The sequence below is a fragment of the Polyodon spathula genome, chromosome 6 (genome assembly GCF_017654505.1).
Source record: "Polyodon spathula isolate WHYD16114869_AA chromosome 6, ASM1765450v1, whole genome shotgun sequence".
Classification (NCBI taxonomy): Eukaryota; Metazoa; Chordata; class Actinopteri; order Acipenseriformes; family Polyodontidae; genus Polyodon; species Polyodon spathula.
Window position 1 is genome coordinate 29,534,798 of NC_054539.1, and position 23,966 is coordinate 29,558,763.

Genomic DNA, 23,966 nt, shown 5'->3' on the forward strand with positions numbered 1-23,966 from the left:
AGGAACTCTGTCGCTCAGCAAACAATGCAACTTTGCTTCAAAAAGCTGGGGACAATGTGGGAATGGACCTGATTGTAGACTGGGGAAGGGGATGGGAGTATTCTGTAAATAATGTGTCATTCTTGTTCAGATCTGTTGGCTTACCTCTGTGTGTTTTGGTGCCTGTGTGATTTAGAGCTGAAAGGTTGCCTGTGTGTGAGTGCGTCACTGAGGGGGGTAGAAGCAGGTCAGACACGAGCAGTCAGAGATAGGGAGTGTTGGACCAACGAGGGAAGTAGGGGGAGGAACTTGGGTGTGTGTGATATGACCGTTTCAAAGAGAAGTGGATCTGGCGGCTGGAGAATTGAGAGACAGATTTGTGAAGTTGAGTTTGTAAGTGAGAGGAGAGGAATGAGAGCCACTGTTCACTAAAAGCTAAAAAAAAAAAAAAGCTGTTGCCTGTGTCATTTATGTCCTGGAAACCCTGCAGCTCAGCGCTACAATATATAAATAAATCCTATTAACCTGCAAGGCGTATCAGCGTCAACCTGTCTCGATCTCCTGCCTGTCAGCGAATGCATGCATCCACACAGCAGACAGTGATTGGGGGACATTTTGAATGGCACGTTATTGTTCGGGAGTTTATACCGTCCATCACTTACTGCCTGTGATTCATGTTAACACAAATGTGCCCATTCTAAGTGATGGCGAGTGTGTATGTGTGTGTATATCAAGGGCGCTGTAACCTTTGTAGAAGTGGGGGGGCCAAGGCCAAAGTGGGGGTGGGGGGAGAGGGTATAGTGTCTGTTTGAGGTTGGAGAGTTCTAGAAATATATTGAAATGCTACTTAAATATCCCGCAGAGTACAACTGTAGCATAAATAACCAGAATACAAAATGTAGCCATGTTATAATATTTAACATATATTTAAAGCACGAACACGAAAATGCTACCCCCCCCCCATAAAAAAAAACATTCTCTCGTTCTAAACATCGGATGGAATTTTATTTCTGCACTTCATGTACTGTACTTCACTTGCATTGTATCATTTTACTGCATATACTCCACTACTATATTATTATTGAACGAAAACATTATAATCGTCTTTGTTTATATATATTGTATCGTATTTTAATAATTGTAACCCTAAATTGTAAATCTTCTTGGCAGTGGGAAGCATCAGCAAAATAAATAATATTATAATAATAATAATAACAAACAACTTTGAGGGGAGGTAAACGTGTCTGGTATAATCAGAACAAAGGACAGTAAAGTAAAATTGAAAAGATGTGCTGCTAACACTCAAGCTGGTTTATTACTCTCCATCACTCGCTGTACTCTGAACAAACACTTACTCTCCACTCAACTCCACTACATTGAGGAGTTAAGAGCAATACGTATAACAAGATTAATAACAGGCAACAATGCCACCTACAGTCTGTTTACTGTAGCAACATGTACTAGCAGACAATTGTCCTATAAGAGCCAGATTTCCATTACATGAGAGCAGATGTTGAACTTCATGCTGATTTGAACTCGGCTCTCGCCAAGATAAGCACCAACTAAGACGTAGCTTTGCAGTAAACTAATGTGATCCATCTGCATCTCCATCCATTTGCATTGTTTTCCATCTGATGATGTAGATATCCTTCTGTCTGGTGTTGATTGCTGAAGTGTAATGCTGGCTCCAGGGATCAGCTCATTTTGCCTCCCCAGCGCATCAGCACACACAATGGCTGGGATGCTGGCTCCACGGATCAACCCAATGCGGTCTCCCCATCGCATCAGCATGACAACTGTTTGAGTTGAGCTAAGTAGGGTACATCTCTGGGGTCTTCAAGTGGGCACCTTCCATCCTTGGTGTTTCATTGACTAGCCCACGACACCTCAAGAGGGCTCAACAGTGATTCTGGCATCCCAGCATCACCCCCCTCCATCCCACACTCAGCTCAGCTCAGCTTACTTACCTGTACATCAGAGTTGCTTTCTTTCTATTGTGCTTGAGATCCCCATCCAGAATCTTTCCGTCTCAACCACAACCAGTTGTTGCTCCTTTCTGCTACTTCAGATAAGTTCTTCACTGTGCGACGCAACTCTTGCCCACTGAACCCGACATCTCTAAGAAAGTGGGTTGTAGTGTGTGCCACAAATCCTCGACAACCCACCTCCACTGGGTAAACTTGGACTCTCCATCCTCGCTGTTCCGCTTCAGCAGCTAGTTGAGCATACCGAAGTTTCTTCCTCTCATATGCCTCATCAACAGCATATTCCCATGGCACTGTTAACTCTACCAGATGAACAAGGCATCCTGCCAAAATGTGCCTTAATGTTGCAGGTGATGAACACAAAAGACATGAGGGATCCTCACCCACACAGAGGTTTAGGTTCTCTGGTGATGGGAGAACATCATATGCTGATCATATCTGATCCTGCTCTGTTCCATTGTCCACAGCCCTTCCACTGCTTGTTGTCTAACTTCTCCCACACGAACTGTGTCCTTTAGATCCCTGTCGTACCATCTCCCTAGACTTTTCACTGGCTTCTTGGACACTGTCGGTATTGCCTCACCATTAATGTAGAACCTTTTATCTACTACTTTGCCTTTAATTATAGAGATGCTCCTTGATTTAGTGGGCTTGCATTGCATTCGTTCCCATTCAATGTTATTGGTTAATTTGCCCAATAACCGATTAGTGCAGGCTACGGATGCAGTCATTGTTGTCATGTCATCCATGTATGCTCGAATTGGTGGTAGTCGCATTCCAGAAGCCAAGTGCTCTCCTCCCACTGTCCATTTTGATGCCCTAATAATTATTTCCATTGCCATGGTAAAAGCCAGTGGAGAAATGGTACATCCTGCAATTATTCCAACCTATAGGCATTGCCATGTAGTGCTGAATATTGAAGTTGAAAAACTAAATTGCAAATCTCCAAAGTAGGCTTTCACTAAATTTGTTATTGTCATTGATAGGCTGAAAAAATAAAATACTGCCCAAAGAAGTTAACGTGGCACTGAACCATATACATTAGCCAAATCCAGGAATGTCACATGGAGCTCCTTCCTTTCCTTTTTTGCTGATTGAATTTGTTGCCAGATTACGCTGATGTGTTCTAAGCATCCTGGGAAACCTGGAATGCCTGCTTTTTGTACTGAAGTGTCAATGAAGCAGTTCTTTAATAGGTAGGTTGACAATCTCTGAGCAATAATGCTGAAGAAAATCTTGCCTTCTATGTTTAATAGGGAAATAGGACGAAACTGACCGATGCTTGTAGTATCCTTTTCTTTTGGTATAAAGACTCCACCTGCTTGACGCCATGCTCTTGGTACAACCTGTTTTTCCCATGCCACTTTCATTAATTTCCACAGGATTCGTAGAACTCCAGAAGCACTCTTGTACACTCTGTATGGAACTCCATTAGGCCCTGGAGATGATGAGGCCCTTACTTTTTTCACAGCTTGCTCTACTTCTTTCCACTTAGGTGCACGGTCCTCCATTTGGTATTCAGGTGGATTGATAGGTGGGATGTCTGAAGGAATTGACATAGGCTCCTGCCTTTTTTAATCTGTATGTGTTTCCTCCAAATATCTCTCCAGCTCAAACTTAGATGATTTTAGTGTGCCATTTTTCTCACTTTCTCACTTCTTTACAGATTTGAATGGATCTTTATAAAAGTTTTCTTTTTGTAGTGTTTCCGTAGGCGCTCAGCTCTGCACAATGTTGCAAATTTATCTTTTATGACCCTTTGACTCTTCAGACCCTTCAGACCCTTCCTCCTTTCTCTAACTAAGCGTTCAATCTCCTGCTTCCGTCTAGACTTTCCAGGAATAGTTTGTATTTTTTCCTTTCTTTTTTCAATTCCAAACCTCTCGCTTCCATATGCGTAGATGATGTCTCCAAATTTATCCAGCTTCTTTTCAACTGTTCCATTTAACCTTTCCAAAGTAAAACAGAGATCTGTGTTTATTGTGTCCCACGCAGTATTCTTACAAGCTCTTTGCCATTTAACTCCAGGCTTGTGCTCGTTGAGGTTCTTTTCTCTCTTACGCTGGTTCGTCTGACCGGGTTCGCAAGGATCATTAGGTTCATCTAGACGGCGCGACTCAAATCAATAGGGTTTCATCTTTATTTTATATAAAATAGGATTATATATATTATTCCATATATATATATATATATATATATATATATATATATATATATATATATATATATATATATATATAGTACCTATACAACCTTTGGATTGGGGCACATCAACAGGCTGTAGCAGATAGAAGCAAAATGTTATATAGTAAGCAAAAAATATAAACTTAATGCAATTTTAATTTATTAAATAATTCTTAACTTTTCAGATCTTTCCAAAAAACTGACTGCCTCTGTCACTGACGAAGCAAAAGATGCGTAAAACATTTTTCAGATCCACAGAATCTGTCAGATGTTTATGAATGGAAGGAAGAGCAAGTGGTTCAGACGCTTTTCAGTCATGGATGATTGTAGGTACATTTTCATCCATCAGAAACACGTAAAACTGTGCTCAGCAGTAGCATTAGATGTACTTTACATTCTTCATAAAGGTTTGTAACTCAGGGTCATTTTGCGACACTATCTTGACTGATTTTCGGAAGTTACTTTCTTCATCTGTATGACCTTTAACAGCAAGACCCTGCCTTACAAGAAATTGCAAACAGCACAGTAATAACAGGCATCGCTGGTTCTTTTCCTGCTAAGCAAGCTTTTGATGAACGATTTGTGCATGAACATGTACACTACCAGTCAAAAGTTTTAGAACACCCCCATTTTTCCAGTTTTTGATGAAATTTAAGCAGTTCAATTCCAGTGAATAACCTGAAATGGTACAAAGGTAAGCGGTAAACTGCCAGAGGTTAAAAATAAAAAGTTTAGGTTAGCAAAAACTGAAAAATAATGTACATTTCAGAGTTATACAAAAAGGCCTTTTTCAGGGAACAAGTAATGGGTTAACAACTTACAGCTGTTCTGCAGCAATGGAAGTAAATTAAGCCTTGAAAGTTGATGCTAACAATTCCTACAGGTGTCCCAACTTTTGCTGATTACTTACAAACCCTCTGTCTGTATAAAAGCAGTGTTGGAACAGACTGTGTTACTACACCCTCTTAAGCATTATTTGGACAGTATTGTACTGCAGGAAGTAGTATATTGCTGTCATAATGGCGAGAAAAAGGTAATTAACAAAGGAAGACAGTCAGTCCATTATAACCCTTAAAAGTGTAGGTCTTTCCTTTAGAGAAATTGCAAAGAAAGCCAAGGTGTCAGTGAGTACAGTTTCCTACACCATCAAAAGGCAGTTGGAAATTGGAGGCCACAACAGAATCAGAAGACAAGTTTCTGAGAGTTAACAGCTTGCGTGATAGGCGGCTCACATAACAACAGCTTCAAGCACAGCTTAACACTGGTCGAGGTAAGCAACTGTGAAGAGAAGACTTCGAGCTTCAGGTTTGACAGGTCGAGTGGCAGTAAGAAAGCCATTGCTAAGATGGCAAAATAAGAAAAAGAGGCTTGCCTGGGCCATGAAGCACCACCAGTGGACTACTGAAGACTGGAAGAAGGTCTTATGGACCGATGAATAAAAATTTGAAAACTTCGGTTCATCACACAGGGTTTTTGAACGCCGTCAAGTAGGCGAAAGGATGGTTCCTCGGTGTGTGACACTAACTGTCAAACATGGAGGAGGAAGCGTGATGGTCTGGGGCTCTTTTGCTGGATCCAGAGTCAGCGACTTGCACAGAGTGAGTGGCACCCTGAACCAAAACGGCTACCACAGCATTTTGCAGTGCCATGCAATACCCTCCGGTGTACGCCTAGTTGGTCAGGGGTTCATCCTACAGCAAGATAATGACCCAAAACATACCTCCAGGCTATGTCATAACTACCGTAGAAGAAAAGAACGAGACGATAGGCTTCAAATCATGGAATGGCCAGCACAGTCTCCAGACTTAAACCCCATCGAGCTGGTTTGGGATGAACCGGAAATAAGGGTGAAAGCAAAGCAACCTACAAGTGCAACACATTTGTGGGAACTTCCGCAACAGTGTTGTGAAGAACTTTCCGAACAATATTTGATTTCCATTGTAGAAAGAATGGCACGAGTCTGTTCGGCTGTTATATCTGCAAACTGTGGCTACTTTGAGTCAAAAATTTAGATTAATTTTCATGGTAATCCAAATTTGCAGGACAATTCTTCCAATTATTTATGCAGACTCACAAATCCTTCATCTCCACACTTTGAGAAGATAACAAGCTGTTTTGTTACTGCAAACCGACAAACTGCGCAATAAGCTCTCATTAGCATTTTACATAAAACAAGCCACTGTTTTTGTACCACTCAAGATTTAAATGTCTTTCTCAAGCCATTTCACCTTTTCCATATACTCTAGCAGTATCTCTCTTAGGGGGTATTAGTTGAATGCCCTTACCAGAGTCGCCGATGTTGACACAGCACGCTTCATTACATTCTATCCCACTGCCCACGTTAGGTGCTCCGTGAAAATCTTGCGGGGATGTCAGGCTTGCTATGGCTCACTGATCTGTCAGACTTTGAGCATGTGCTTGATGTTGAGCAGCTGTGTCGGAGCTTGCATTGCTTGCTGACAACGGCGATCGTAATGTATGTCAGTTTTAAGTCAGCTTTTGTTGTTTAATGGGTGGTCCAACAGATTTTTCTCCCTGTTTTATTCATTTCTTAAGGTCTAATTACACTGGGCGCGGTAGCGGAAAGCGGGAAAAAAAATAGAATCTGTTGTTTTGAACGGGGGCAATTACACTGTGTGCGGAATGGAAAAGTGGCATGGTAGAAAACCACACAGGATAGAAACCAGAGCGATTTTTTAACCCTTCCCTTTCCAGTCTGATGTCAGACCATGTCCGACACGTAAAGCACAGGTCTCGAGTCATTTTTTCTCCTGAAAAAGCAGAGAAAACTGGTTCAATGGCCGAGTAAGACCGATAGGAGAAGAATGAGCCAAAAAAAGGACTGTGTCTGAGCAATACACATAGCCCCTGCACCACAGAGATAACACGAACACAAACAAAGTAGATAGCTGCTTCCGCATCCAGCACTCAAAGAATATCACAGACATTTGCAGAGCTTTTGGAGATGTTGTAGTAATAAAATAATGACTTGGATCGCATTATTGAGGAGTTTGGTGATAAAACGAGTGATCAGGAAAGGATTTATCAGTATGCACGTCTATAAAGAGGTATGTGAAAAATACAGCGAACAAGGGGTAGGGCTTGGCTGGAGATGCAGTACCGATGTTCTTTTGATATGCAGGGCCTTTTAAACTTGTTTTACTCTGGGGGAAAAAAATCTTTTAAACAGCGCATGTGAAAATAAATTGGACCTGAGACGCCTTATAAGTGCTGAATAAATGAACCGCTCAGTGTTAATAATACCGTGCGGCAAATTTCCATTTAGACCAATCAACTGAAGTGTTGTTGTGTGACGGTATCTGCACTATGTACAGTTAGAGATGGTAAACAAGATTGTTTTTTAGGGTGCAAAAATGCCCTCAACTGTATGATACGTCCCATCCAGATTATAAGGATACGCAAGAGGCAAGACACCTGGGACACCTTAGCGGCCAAACGAGACATGTCAAGTAAAAATATTTGCATTTGAAGAGCAACAGAAAACATGTACTATATAGTGTACTGTATGCCGTAGACCTCCAAGCAAAACACTTCAAAGTAAAAAAAAAAAAAAAAGAGGTCTCAGTAATGACAGGCTTCTTGCAGTATTTTGTGGAGGTTTTTTGTGCAGGTTTTTAAATTATATTGTCATAAAACTCTTGTATTCGCCATGCCAGGTAAACAATTCAGTCATGCAATGCACACTGTCTTTATATGGTGCGGAATAACATTGTTTGGTTAGGATGTGATACTCCCATAGATATTGTAATAACCATTTCTTCACTCTCTCTTTGGATTTCAGCATTTGGTATAATAGGGGTATCACCTCCCATAATGATCTTTATATGAATAACAGTTTTGCTTCATTTGATCAGCTTGTATAAAAATATAATATACCTCGGACTCATTTCTATCTCCAGATTCGGAACTTTGCTCGCGACAAAATGCCTCAATTCCTTTACATCAACCTAGATCCCCCATGGACTCTATTCTTGAAGTAAGCCCAGTCTGCAGGGTGCTACTGGCACTATATATTCAAAACTCACTGCTCTCCATTCTGATTCTCTAGTGTCCTTGAAAGGCCTGTGAGAACATGACTTGAACGTGGTATTCGCAGATTGGAGCGCTATCCTGAGGCAGGTCCACTCTTTCTCAGCATGTGCAAGGCATTGACTAATTCAATTTAAAATTGTGAGTCACCTCCATTGGTCTAAAGTTAGGTTGTCCAAAACTAAGTCACACTTGGACCCAACCTGTGATAGGTGTAAGCAGACTCCAACCAATCTCTCATGTGTTTAGTTTTAGAAACATACAAATCACTGTATTTGCTTTTTTTGCCATGTTTGCTGCGTGGTGAATTGCACTGAAATCTCTTACTCACAGAGAAGCACTTCTTTGTTTGACAAAACTTATTGCACTTGCAAGAAACAAAGCCATGCATAGCCTCAGAATCAGCTGCTGCAGCTGTATGAAGAGAAAGTTTGTTTTCTTTGGATACTTCATTCAAAGTAATGAACTATCGCACAATTGAAATTCATTCCGACTATAAAGGTGCTCCAGAGATCCTCCAGCAGTGGCCAAGTGGTACAGACCATCATATTTGACACTTTTTACAATGGCTAGGATGCTTCTAGGCACCACCCTACTTCTATCAACATGTGGAATGCGTACAGGAATGTTTTGTCCAACCTCCACCGATTTAAATGCATTGTATTTTCTGTTTCGTTCTTTGCTTGTTTGATATTTTCCGTTTCGCAATTTGAGCAAAATAATTTGCTCAAAAGACCAAAATAACCTTTCATTTCATTCTTTGATCATTTTTAAAAGCTCAAATTGTGAATTGGTTATTTTTTGTTGCCGATTGACCAAATCCTGACTCTAATATATACACTAGTTTATTACTACATTGCTATTGTAAGCCAATTATCCAGTTGCCTAGTTCCCAAGGACAGTGTTGTCACCAGGGTGAAATAATATCCATTAGGTATTATACTCACTTGCATTAGAGAAGAACTAGCCAGCCCATATCCTTCAAATAATAATCCTATATTATAATCCTATAAAAACAAGGGTTTATAGAATGATGAGTTTTGGAACGTTATCACAGGCATCAGACTGTTCTACATAATCCTCACCGATAACCACGCTTTGTTGTTTCTGTGGCTGTTTTTTTGCAGCTCTCATATTTATAAAAATCATGTTTCTTTAGTTCTTTTACTGAGGCATGGGACATGAATAAACGTAGCTTGGTAGCAGATAAGGGGATCTGCTCCTTGGGGTAAGCGGCTGATAACTCAAGCTTTCTACTGCCTCATGAATAGTTTTAACAAAAACACTTTTTAGATGATTCATATATTTGTTTATATATCTATAACCATCAGGAAAGTATCGGTCACTGAACAGCAATGGGAACCATACCTACATTATTTACCCCCTAACTCTAACAAAATGCCTGTGGGCCTCCTACCAAGATCAGCAACCTATGAGCTCCTGATGGTATGACTCATCCTGTATACTCGATTACACTCGCATGTAAATGCCTTTACTGGATGAGACAGTGGGGACTCCTATTAGACATACACTTTAACAATAAGTCTTTGTCAATGTCGTAGTTGGGTGTTTTTTATTGACAAAATATAAATCAATCTTTGTAAACATTGCTTTCATAAGAATAATAGATTTATTTAGCTAGAGACTTAAGGTAGCAAAGAATAAAAATGTATCAATTATGCATATTCATTTGAAGATTAAATTGTATAGGCCTACATTCATTCACCAATCAGTTGGGGATTTGGTCAGAATTAATGGTCTCCTCAATGCTGAGAAGTACAGGCAGATACTTATCCATCATGCAATACCATCAGGGAGGCATCTGATTGGCCCCAAATTTATTCTGCAGTATGACAACGACCCCAAACATACAGTGAAAGTCATTAACTATCTTCAGCGTAAAGAAGAACAAGGAGTCCTGGAAGTGATGGTATGGGCCCCACAGAGCCCTGATCTCAACATCATCGAGTCTGTCTGGGATTACATGAAGAGAGAGAAGCAACTGAGGCTGCCTAAATCCACAGAAGAACTGTGCTTAGTTCTCCAAGATGTTTGGGCCAACCTACCTGCCGAGTTCCTTCAAAAACTGTGTACAAGTGTACCTAGAAGAATTGATGCTGTTTTGAAGGCAAAGGGTGGTCACACCAAATATTGATTTGATGTAGATTTTTCTTCTGCTCACTCACTTTGCATTTTGTTAATTGATAAATATAAACTATTAACATATCTATTTTTGAAAACATTCTTACTTTACAGCATTTTTTCACACCTGCCTAAAACTTTTGCACAGTACTGTGTGTGTGTGTGTGTGTGTGTGTGTGTGTGTGTGTATATATATATATATATATATATATATATATATATATATATATATATATATATATATATATATATATATATATAAATAAAATGCTTACCTACCAATGTGATGGATGTGCCTGCTTTTTATCAGAGATTTCAATAAAACTACACCCAGATTAGTAAACAATGCAGCCCCTAGACAAGGATATGTTATTCTGTATTTTAAATTGAACGAATAGGACTTCAAGTTACAAAAAAATTTAAAAATAAAATAAATAAACAGGACTCGATTTGCTGGCTCAGAAGGCACAGGGAAGGAGGAGGGGCTAGAGTTCAGCCAATTACTGTTCATGGAAAACTGCTATTAAATTAATTTAAATAAAATACAATTAAAACTAAAAATGCTATGTAAAATTATTTCAAAATCCAGACCAATAAGTGGCCAAACAAGTCCAAAAACAGGTTATGCTTAATTAATTCTAATTTAAAACATAAACAGAAAGCAATTCAACAAAAATCGTGCATCTGCATCCAAAAAATGCAGAAGTGTAGAGAGAAAACCGATGGGGCATTTTACATAAAAACTATTTAAAATTTACAAATACAGGCAATTTTTTTTTGAAAAATCTGGTAGCATGCAGAACTATGTGAATATTGAATAACACATTAAATATGTGTGTTTTTTAATTTTGTTTATTTAACTCGAATGTTATGGTTTAACACTTGAGCTGGACATTTAAAATGCTATGTGTGTCTTGTGCAGTATCGAATCCTGCCAGAATAAGCACATTGTTTTGAAGTGAATATTTCCATAAACTAAATTTGAATACATAGAAAGGTGACATTTATATCATGCAGTCAAAAATGACTTTTAGCAAAATGCTTGCATGTTCGTGCTTAGTGCAGTCGTCTGTTCATGTTAATCAGCTGCCAGACAGCTTGTTGATGGGCACTCGCTATATGATATGAACACACTCAATAGATCTGGAGTAGGGAATCAAATTTCAGACACTTCCCAATCCAGGAGTTAGGGATTGATTTATTATTATATATTTAAATCCGTGATTCCATTTTTGTTTTGATTAGAGTCAACGATTAGAGACGATCAATCAGCACCCAGCCACCTGACATAAAAGGAGGCCTCAGCTTCCTGTTAGGGAGAGGAGGGAGCTGAGAAAGCAAGCTGGTGTTTGTGCTTGCTGGGTTTTTTGGTTTGCTGTTTTTGTGGGTTTTTTTTTTTGATCCAGTGAAGGCATTGCCCAGCCTGGAAACCTTTATTTTTGTAAGTTTTGCTTTGTGTTTCGTTATTTGTGTTTAAATATCTTTGTTTTCACCCTTGTGCGCTTTTATTTTGTGTTAAATTGTTAATAAAAGTATTATTTTTTTGAACTGCAGCCTGTCTCTGGGTCTATCCACTCGCCAGCCTGTCACACCGTGCTTTTGCTTTTATTAGCCTAATAATTAGCAGTGTACATGCGTAGGCTAATGCAATTACTCGACAAAGGAGTTATTCAATGAATTAGTCAAAAAAACACATAAAGTAAAGATAACACAGCCGTGTACGCTCCAGCGCAGTGATTTCACTAAGTAGGGCAGCTCAGCTGCCTGCTAAACTCAATAATACTGTTATTTAGAAACATAAACTTAGATAAAATCCACTGAAATGATTAAACTAAACTACAAACACTGAACATTTAAACTCCAGAAAGCAAACGTGCCTAGTAAATATTACACCTTTTTAAAAGAAGCAACATCATACAATAATTATTTTTTCTTCTTTTTAGCCTAGACTAAAGACCACTGCTATGCTATTTAAATATGTAATTTAGCCATGTGTGTGCTCAACGCTCACTCACTGTCAGCAGGTGGTTGGATGTTTATAGTTAACGTGACCAACAGAAAGGAAATGTACGCCAGTACGGTTGTGATTTAATTTGAAAGGAGACTCAACATTGTTAATTCGGTAGCTAAGTTGCAAAGTACTACATTGTTGTCCGCCATTACAGGATTTTTCTCGCGTACCCCCTGAGGAGGGCTCAAGTACCCCCAGTGGTACGCGTACCAGTTTGAAAACCTGCTAGTATATATTATACAGCCTTCAGATATATTACAAACTCAAGTTACAGTACTCATTATTGTTTGTTATACAGTTTGGTTGGCTAGACCTCCTTGGCTTTGTGAAGGTTGAAGCACCTCCATATATAAATTAATACTTTTATAGTCACTTTTTGTAACTACAGTATTAGGTTGCATATATATATATTTTTTTAATTTCACGGTTCCTAAAGAGTGTACAGAGGCTGCTAAAAGATAATCTGCCTATTTTGCTCCTTCGTCTTGGAATGATTTACAATTTAAACTTAAGTTGCAATCCCAAATAACTTTAGTACAATTTAAGAGTAAGCTGCTACTTGAGAGTTGTGCATGTTTTAAGTAATTGAGTAGACTTGTTACTGTTTGTTACTATTTGATTGTTGACTGTTTCACTGACTGTATTATTATTTGGTTTTGTCTTAAGTATTTCATTTTTGTATCTGTGTTTTTGTACCATGTTTTATTGTTTTGCTGCTGCCTTTTCTTGGCTAGGTCAGACTTGTAAAAGAGATTTTAATCTGAATGTGCTACCTAGTAAACATTTCCAAATTTTATATATATATATATATATATATATATATATATATATATATATATTATATATATATATATATAATATATATAACTATGATAAATATTATATTTGTATGGAACAACACTTGAATATTAATTTATAAAATATGTCAGTTACTACATGTTAATGAAAGATGACTTTTAATCAATGATGGCAGGAAAAAAATAGCCTCAATTTTCTCTTCTTTAACAAAGCCATTTAATACAGGTTTATTCTTTTAATGTGTCCATTTTTAGGCACATTTAAGGCTGCTACTTTTTCAAAGTTTGTTTTTTTGTACATTTTAATATTTTGATCAGATATATAAAAGAAACCCTGCTGCTTTGACCACAGCCTGACCCATGCCAAATATTATGTAATGGTAATCTTTAAAAACATTTTTAAAAAGAAAAAAAAATGCATAACTTTGTACAGCACTGTGACAGGGTCTTCCTCGGATCACACGTGTGGGTAGCCGCTGTTCAAGGATACAGAGAGAAAGAGGTGGTGTTGAAACGCCGGCACAGGCGCGCAGGATTTATTAACAAAAACAGAAAACAAAAGTAAAATAAAGGTGGTCATGTGACGTTACCAGCGATGGTAACGCATTGAGGACTAATACAGCAAACTGTACAAAAAGTGCAAAATAAAACACAATACCACAAACTATAAATCACAAGGTGCCGTGAAAACGGCAGGCCTTGCAGCAGCCCCGAGCTATCTCCCGCGGATGTTTTTAAACTGACGGACACTCGGTCGAGACCCGCCCACCTGCTGATTGAAGACCAGCACAGCCAATCACTTGCTGCCCTTCCCCTCAACCAAGCATAGCAGGCAGCAAGTCTCAATCGAGCGCCCGTCTGTAAACAATAATTCAATCAAACAAATCAAGTCCCAAAACGACACGGAATAAACCCATTCCCACATATAAACCACACCAACACTAATTTACCACTGTACAGGGCAATAGTTGACCACGACTGGAGTTATGCGGTGGATGGTAGGAGTGTTGGCAGTAGCATTCCTGGCCTCCGCTGCGCTCCCCTCAGCATCATGTGCCGAGGCTCCTGTCGCTCTGGCTGTCGGGACGGTGGCTCCTCCTCCTTTGGATACACAAGGTCGCAACTCCTTCCTCTCTAGAACGCAGGATGACAACACCTCCCTCTCTGGCTCTGGGACATGTAGTTCCTTTTTCTGTGGCCCTTGGGCTGGCAGCTCCTCTTTTTCTGGCTCTCTGGCAGGCAGCCCCTCCTCTATATTCCTCAGCAGCACCTCCGGAGGGAGGGATAACGGCAGCTTACCCTTATCCCCTCCAAACAAATTCCATCAGGGGAACATTCACCAGGAATATTGGCAATAATATATGAAAATATGTAGTAATTTGTATAAATATTCACCAAATGAAGGGCATTTATTTAGATATATATATATATATATATATATATATATATATATATATATATATATACACACACACACACACACACACACACACACACACAAAATATATTAGATTATAAAAACATTGATATTAAGATTATAAACACATTAGATTATAACAAAAAACACATTTAGATTATAAATAAAAACATATTTGGATTATAAATGTCATACATTTAGGTTACAAAAAACATTTGTTCAGACATATGTAGTGTTCCGCGTTTGTGGTTTATTCCAAATTTTACAAAAACATTTCATGATTTATTTATTTTTTAACTGGGCATTGGTTTTTACTGATTTATACCCGACTTTTGTCTCTTCGATCTTTTCCTGGTTCTATTTTCTAGGAAATACACAATATTTTGATTAAAATGCTGTTTTATTTTGAATTTGACATTGTAATAAGCAGCCCTACACTGTATCCTAGGATACAACAAATATTTAGACGTCAGAGGATCAAATAACGTTCAAATGTGGTTCTTTGTCACTTCACAAACACAGTATCACCTGATTGTTGGCCAATCCAAGTTTGATTATTGTGGCGTAGTAACTACTAGCTTGAACAAACACTAAATTGAAATACTTGCATGAAAATATAATTGTATGGATAAGGAATGGGGAGAACATGTAAATTAAATTATGAATATTCAAAAGAAAACAAATGTTTCAAAGTATACAAAAAGCAAAAATAGCAGAAGTGGGTCAGATGAGGCAGAGGATGCATACTGCTGCATTGAGGTGCATGTTCACGCTGACAATAAAAGCACATACTGAATAATAAGCGACACATTAAACTAAAACAAGAAAGTGAACTGAGAAACAAGCAATCCATTTATGCGGCTTTTACACATGCTTTAGTAAAAGACAGCAGAATGACTGTGTTGAGTTTGTCAGAGTGCTGTGATTTGCTGGACAGCCACTGTTTATTGCAGAGAGGTATGTATTGGTGACTTTGTGACTGCCTGTCCCTCAGCTAAAACACTGCCTAACGCCGACAATCTTAATCTTAAGGATTTGACAGAAAACAGTGATGCTTTAGTTGTTAACTTAAATGGAACGCATTGATGGAAATGTCCAGTTTTTACATGTCTCCAGATGGCTTGCACCACCCAGTTATGTCAGTTCTTTTTATGATTTCAAGACGAATAAACCTGGCTTGTTTTGTGCTGATGTTATGTTCATACTTTGTCTAGATATTATTTCCATCAGCACAGCGATTGCCCAAACGTCCGTAAAAATGTACCAGCTAACTTGGTAAAACGTGTCTTCGACTTAGAAAGATTCTGGTTCATCATACATGCCAAGTGTTATACTGATATTTTTTCCTCCTGATTTTTACTCATGTTTCAATTAAAAGCAAATTTTTACCGATTTTATTCCTATTTGAATATATGTAAAAGATAAAAACTGAAAACGCGGAACGCTATACATATACCAACACATAAAATCCTTATATGAAAAATACTATAAAATCAGGCCAATTATATAACAAATCTGCAGATAATTTATATATGAACATATATGTATCCACATATAAAAAAAAGAAATGAGGCACATTAGTGTAACAACATTGTAAAACATATATATATATATATATATATATATATATATATATATATATATATATATATATAATATGTGTATATATCATATATATATACTTTACATATATATATATATATAATATACACACACACTAAATAAAAAAAAAAACATTAAATGAACACAATGTTGTACACATTGATTTACAAAATATTATTTAATGCACTGATTCCAAAATTACATTCACATAATAAAGTTTTTGAAGTGAAACACAATTTACAATAAAGCTAAATTATTTAAGATGAATATGGTCTCCTACAACCTAAAAACAAAATACATTATGTTAATGTCTTTTGTGAATGTTAGGAGGATTCCTGTGCTGTGTGTGGAGGTGCAGAATAGTTACAGGCAACCGATTAATCCAATTAAAGTCTGGGGAGATGACCCATGACAACAGCAAGAGATTAAGAAGCTATACCATTATAAGACAAAAAAGACACACATTTTTAAATATATACCTGAAGTTGCTAGCCCTTAGAACCAGTGTGCTTGACAATAGAGGGGTTCAATGTGCTTCTACCTAGAGGAGAAAGGCTGAGAAGAAAATAAGAAAGGTTTGTACCATGTACTTTAAAATAAAATACCCAACTGAAATACAGTACACTCAAGAATATTAACATTTACACATTGACTGCTGCTGCTCCACATTTTCATTTTTGACAAACAAAAACTTGTACCCATGTGATAGTGTTATCAGGGGCACCGGTGCCTAAATATTGAAATGCTTACCTGAAAAACAGTACATTGTAGAATATTGTGTTGTTTGTTTTATGTCCACCTTGTAAATAAAGTAATAAAAACAAATGTTATAAAAGTTATTTAAAACACGTTAGAAAAAAAAGTTTCCATTTCAATGTGTGTTGCCCAAGCAGTAATGTCATTTAAAAGTTGATATCTTTGATTTCTAAATGTTCGAAAATCTACATTATTTCTTTATAATTGATATTTCAGTTTTGGTTTAGTTTTCTTGGTTATTTCATGAGTTTGTTTTGTTTGCAGCGTGGTTGGGTGTCATCATCCACATTTAAAATCTACTTGCAGAAGGTGTCATCTCCCAAGGTTAATTGATTGGTTAAGTTGTTAATTGGGAGATGACCACCTAGATAAAAACCCTGCTGTTTCCCTGTTTGGTTGGGTGTAAGGAGGAGGAAAGGGAAAGTGGGAGTGAGAGAGAAAAACAAAACTAAACTAAACAGTCTAGGAACAGTGAAGGCGATTTGCCCAGCCTGACATGGAGTTATTATTTTCTTTTAGTGTTCGTGATTATTTTGTGTAAACCTTTTATTCGCTCTGTGAGACAAGTGTTTTTGTTTGTTCAAATATTTTATTTATTTTTGTTTAGATAAATGGCGTGCGCAGCGTCATTTGCACTGCAGGACCTGGTTTGTTTTTGTTCCTGCTTCTGGCCAGACGTCACCACTCACGGCCTGTCAGTGTGTAAAAACACAATATTTTTATTGTTTAATTGTTTTGATGGGGTTAAATATCCTTGATTCTTTAGTGATTTTGACCATTCTTCAACGCAAAATAGTTCCAGTTCATTTAAATTCCGAGGACTTCTCTTGTGCACAGCCGCCTTCAACTCATACCAAAGATTCTCGATCGGATTTAGATTTGGCCACTTTGACTAGCCCATTTCAGAACCTTTATTCTTCTTTAACCATTCTGAAGTAGATTTTGATGTGTGCTTTGGATCATTGTCATGTTGGAAAGTCCAGTTGCGCTTTTAAACCAAGTTTTGTAGAGAAGGGTTTCAGATGATTTGCCATTATCTTTTGGTATGCTATGAAATCCATTTTACCATGTATTGGAACTAAAATGTCCTGTGCCATTAGAGGAAAAACAGCCCCATAGAAGGATATTGCCACCTCCATGCTTGACAGTAGGTATGTTGTTCTTTTCTTTGTATGCCTTGCCAGACTTTCTCCAAGCGTAACGACTCTCAGCGTGACCAAATAGCTTGGTTTTTGTTTCACCACGCTACAAAACCTGTGACCAAAATTCATAACCATCATTTAAATGCTGTTATGCAAACTTTAAGTAATTGTCCTTGTGATGTTTTCCAATAGTGGCTTTTTCCTTGGCCTGCGACCATTGAGACCTTCACCATGCAGTACTCGACGTATGGTTGAAATGGAAACCCCCCAGTCCCACTTCACTTTGAATATCTTCAATCTCATATTTGTATTAACCTTTTTCACAATCCTTCTACTTCTTGTTTGTAAAAGAACCTTCTTTCTTCGAGACCGAGGGAGTGTTTGACAGTACCATGAGTCTTGTATTTCTTGATAATAGAAACAGTAGTTGAAACTGGGATATTGAAATGTATCCTTCTCCAGCTTATATCAAAAGGGTACGAATACTTCTGAATTGGCATTTTTTTAGTTTTGCTAAACAAATTGCTGAAATAAGTAATTTTAGACATATGATTTGCCCCTTTTTGAAAAGTGCCGACCATTGTGATATGCTGTAATACCAACATTCCCAGTGACCTGTTTGATCAATCAGGGTAGAGTATTTAAAATACCCATATATATATATATATATATATATATATATATATATATATATATATATATATATATAACCACGTTGCAAACCCTGAAACTCATTCATTCATAAAAAAAACTGCAGTTCGGTTTTTCAAAAAACAGGCATATATTTTACAATGTATTTTTATTGACGACATGACTATATAAATTTACTGATATATATGAGACTAATTTATTTTAACCAAATTATTTAAATCACAGTCCAGTCCCGCTGGGTACGCTCTCCAGAGGTTGTCCGAACCCTTGTTGGTGAATCAGCTAATCACTCATGTTTCACCCAGTAAGTACAAGGTGGGTCATTGACGTAGATAGAGAGTCTACAGACAACTCCTTATTATTATTGGTTGTAATGTTATTAATACTGGCCTTTTTATATGCAGATGTCAGTGGGGTTTCTTATATAAATTTTTGTTCAAATGTTGTGGGTATTATATATATATATATATATATATATATATATATATATATATATATATATATATATATATATATATATATATATATGATGATGGTACTATGCAAGTGTCAGTGGGATTTCTCATGTTAATTCGTTGTTCCAAAGGTCTGACTGTCACTCAGAACAGGAATAAAAAAAAAGAGGGAGTGATTCGGACTTTGCACAATACGTGGGCAGACCACTTTGCCCAGTCAGTAGGCTTTGCCCGAAACATATACATGTTTGTTTGACATACTTCCAATATAACCCATTCACATCCAGTGCAAGTTTTTTTGCTAGCTGCAGTGCCTTAGGTGTACTATGCAAAAGTGGTACAAAGCTACAAAATAATAAAAAAAAAAAGGTAATGATACTTTAGAGTATTTTATTTTAAGGATATGTATCATGAATTTTGTTTTACATTATCATGCTTTTAATTAAGAACCACCAAATTAGTGTTGTATGGTGTTCCTCAATTAATTAGTGAATGAACCTTTCAATTATTTCTAAAAATGTTACAAATGGCTTGAAAATAAATGGCCACACACAGGGGATATTATAAATTGTGATGTAAGGTTTATTTTAATTTCAATTCAAACCTTGTTTAGTTAAATCGTGAACAGATTAAATTGAAACTTTCCCTTAGTCCAAATGTCTGATAGTTTGTAATTTTCAAGTATTATTGTGTTTTTGTATTTATATTAGCTTTGTGCAACTTTTGACCTCAAAATATATGGTCCTTTTAAGATAAATAATAGTACATATTCGAAAATAAATTGCTAACATATTATTCACCTTGTTCATAATGATTTACCAGTTTTGACACCAAGTCATTAATTACATACAACCAGAGTGTGTGTCCCTCTAGCTACTTTAACCCTAAAAAATATTCTATAACAAATTAGATGAAAGATCATTAAAAATGTAATACAGTACAATGTTGCATATCCGACCCCCCAGTGGACTGGGGTATAAGCAGATATGTGAAAGTCAGATTTGCAAATATGTATAGAAAAAGCATTTACACATCCATAAATAGGTTAGTGAACAAAAACAACACACAACCTGCTTTAAACATGGGGAAATGTTTTGTTTTAAAAGTAAGCAAACATAAATTAGATTAATTAGGCTAGTAATACAGTGTTGCTGTGCGGTTTGCTATAAGCTATCTCCTCGCAAAGCTTTTTAAAAAAAACAGAAAATGTACGGTAGCCTGCACCTGATGGCTTCTTTCTTAACTCTAGAGTCCCTGCCTCCCTAATTCTGCTTTCTTAATATCTGTGTCGTGGTACTTTGCACTCTTTCTTGATATTTCCAACAGTCAATAAGCAGCTTGGTTTGATGGTTGCTTTGGCTATTTTAAACAAACGGCTGGTAAGCATTATGTTTATGAAGCTTGCTTTGTTTAATTCAAATGCATAAAGCTACAACATCCAATATCTGGAAGCGCGTGCTCGATCATATAAACACATTGCACCAAAAAAAGCTTTCTCGACTGGTTGAAACGTCACTGCTACACGCAGCTGTCTGACACATGCACCCAGCCCACCTCTCTTAAAAGGGGAACGCACCGAATGGCTGATTGCTATAATACTTTCTTTATGTTTCCACCGCGGAAGCTGCATTTGCTGTCAATTCCATTACCCTTGCATCCTACCTTTTATATAAATTTATTTATTTAGCGATTTATTTATGTGAAGGTCGGATATGCGACGTTCCACTGTAGTAGAATTTCACAGTTTTTTATTATTATTTATTAAATACTGTCATTACTAGTCTGAGGGAATTCTAACCGCCCAGCCCAGCCATATCTAACACAAACTTTATTTGCAAATTATACAAATTGTACTTACAAACCCAACAAACCATATTATCTTTTTTTCTTTCATGCTTTCCTAGACAATTTTTATACAAGATTATTAATATAGTGTATTGCTGTAACCCTAGTCAAATTGGTTCTCCCCCACCAAACTGCATTGAGCAGCTCCTCTAATAGTAAAGAATATTTAAGACATAAGTTATAGGAAGTACAGATGTGTATAGCTTATAATGTCTACATGCTAAGTGTACAAGAATAACTCATGTCAGAAAGTATTGATGGACTGAATTTGAACATTCGTTTAATTGTTTTACCCTTTGTCACTGATCTAAATGGGTTATATAAAATGGTATAACAAAGGGGCTGCATTCCCAATACTTATAAATAAATAAAAACAGCCCCTGTTGACCACAAACTGTATACGGTTATAGACTGTAGCATTGATTTACAGGTGTGGAATCCAGCCTATGTTTCCAAATGTGAGCATTTCCTCAATTCCCATCTATCAAGCAAATGTTATCAACCCATCAAGTTATTTGCAATGGTGCATCAGGAGGAATTGCTTTTGTTAATAATTTAAAGAAAAGAAGAGTTGTGGAGCTTTCAGCAGCCTTGTGGGTTTCTTCTGTCATCAATAATGTGTCAAAAAGCACCACAATAAAACATTTACCTTATCCTGTACCTGTCAGGGGCCTTTCAGAGATCCCGCTGAAGTATTGCTGCAGCGCTACAAGCCTCTGGAGCCAACCTTGCGGGTGGCGACATCAATCACGTCAGTGGAGGAGGCCAGAGAGGAGCTGAAGAGAAAGGAGTGGGGGAGCCAGGTGAATGACGAGTTGTAAGTTCCAGTCTTTGAGATGCACTCCAACACATTTTACTAGGACTAGTGCAGTAAATACAGCAATATTTAAAAAACAGCCCTATGCATTACAGATAAAATGATGTGTGGGGGTGAATCAACTAGGATAAAGTGTATTTGTACAGTACAATATTTATTAATGCAACAAAAGGAAAAAACATTTTCATTTGAGTAAGGGATCATATAGTCTACTAATTTAGTTCAAGCAGATATTGCTTGAGACTTGGTACATTTATTTAATGAATTTTACTTGTATTTCTATTTTTCTTTTCAGAGCTAACGAGTCTTGTATGTGATTGTATGGGGGTTGTAGTCTTTAAAATAAGACTATCACCAATCTCAGTAAATGTAATTGTTCCAAAAAAATTTACAAAATGATTGTCAATGTAAATGTTTACTTGTGCAAAGAAAACATTTTCTGCTTGTATCTGTTCATACAGATAACTAATCCTTGGGCTGGAATGGAAAAACTAAAGAAAAACGAAACAAAGGGGTTGATTTGATCAACCTATGCCCTGCCGGGATAAAACACAGATTGATTTTTTTTTTTTTTTAAAGAGCATTTACAGCATTTGGGAAATTACCAGTAACAGGGATTATCCTTTAACATAGCTGGGTGATGCAAACTAAAGGGAAACCCCAGTGCTGTAAAACACTCATAAAAATTATCCAGCTAGTGCCTATTTTTATTAAGCCGAGTTGACAAACTGTCCGACTGGTGCGTTCATGAGCGTATCCTTTGTAAGATGCTGCAGTTCTAGATTTGTGCTAATCAGGGTCTCTGATGGTTCATGCAGAGCATGCGGGTTGCTGGAGGGGAAATTAGATTTACCTTGACGCTTTTAAAATATTAAAATTAATTGAATGAGCAAGGTTACCACAACGGTAGTGTACCATGCTCTGCACCGTACTATACTGTGTGCACCATACACTGTACCGTTTTCACCATACTGTGTGTACCGTGCGCTTTGTCCGGTGCGGGCACTAGCGTATTATGTGGACTGAACTCACAATTGGAGCCAGTCTGTTATGGGGCTAAGTCCCATGGGAAAGCTCTGTCTAAACAGAGGCTACACCCCATATTTTTACACAGTTCTATCGGCTGAATGTTGTGGATCCACAAAACCCTGGTTTTGGAACAAGTGTTAAGGACGGCCTCAAGCTTGACCCTTACAGCATTAACATAGAGGTGAGTTCTCCCCTAGCTGCTTGTACTGGGGTTCCTCATAGTAACGTGCAAGGTGGTCATTGGCTTAGTCTTGAAGCTTTCCAGTTGGTCTGCAGTATTGCCTTGGACAGTTTTGGTATTCATACCCATGAGGTAATTGTTACATTTCATACTTGATAGTGAATGCTAGGTTATTATCATAACCCTGCTTCCCTGAAATAGAAATGTAACCATTAACCTTCCGGGTCGCTGTATTCATTATTGCAACAAGGCTTGAAGAAAAAATGATGACAATGTCAGTGTCAGCAGTCCTTTTTTGCCCTCAGGGGCAGGCACGACTGTGTCACTGGCACTATGTGCAGCTTTAATATTTCTGTTCTGGTTAGACAATATTAGAGGATTAATATCCATGAGATAATGATTACATTTCTATTTCAGGCAACTAGGGTTATGATAATAACCCAACGTTACTTTACTTTGTTGGTGATATTTCGTTTATAAAGTTGAGACTTTATATCATAAACATCCACATCACTGTCTGCATAACGTAATTCCTCTACTAACACACAGATTTTGTTAGCTCTATATTACTCACTGTTGTGGTCGTCAACAAGCCAAATTATTGCTGCCTATCCTTTTCGTATGCAATATATCATATCATTGCACCAATAAAGGAACCAAAAATGTAGTCCCATTTATAACTTTGAACTACATAGTAAGTTAAGCTGAGTAAATTAATGTAATTGAAACATGCAAAAGTACATCTTTATTTTTGATGTGTTGAATTGCACATTTCCATTGAAAAGATCCACCAGGAGGCGGAGTTGAGACAGCACCTAATTAATTTATTTCCTTCTCAGTGCTAGACGCTGTTGTTTGAGCAGAATGGAAATTCAGTTTTGTTCTTCATCCAAATAGGCATGTCTACTTACTACTTTATGGAC

At 37.4% G+C, this 23,966-nt stretch overlaps 1 protein-coding gene across 2 annotated transcripts in view; it reads left to right on the forward strand.

Annotated features, from left to right (window-relative positions):
• The window catches only part of spata17 (spermatogenesis associated 17), a 137,496-nt gene that overhangs the window by 75,057 nt on the left and 38,473 nt on the right, over positions 1 to 23,966 (forward strand). The window contains exon 8 of one of the 2 annotated variants that reach the window (XM_041251573.1): positions 21,685 to 21,833. In XM_041251573.1, the coding sequence (XP_041107507.1) occupies positions 21,685 to 21,833 (149 nt within the window). The remainder of the gene's footprint in view (positions 1 to 21,684; positions 21,834 to 23,966) is intronic. The other variant, XM_041251574.1, reaches the window with a different exon arrangement.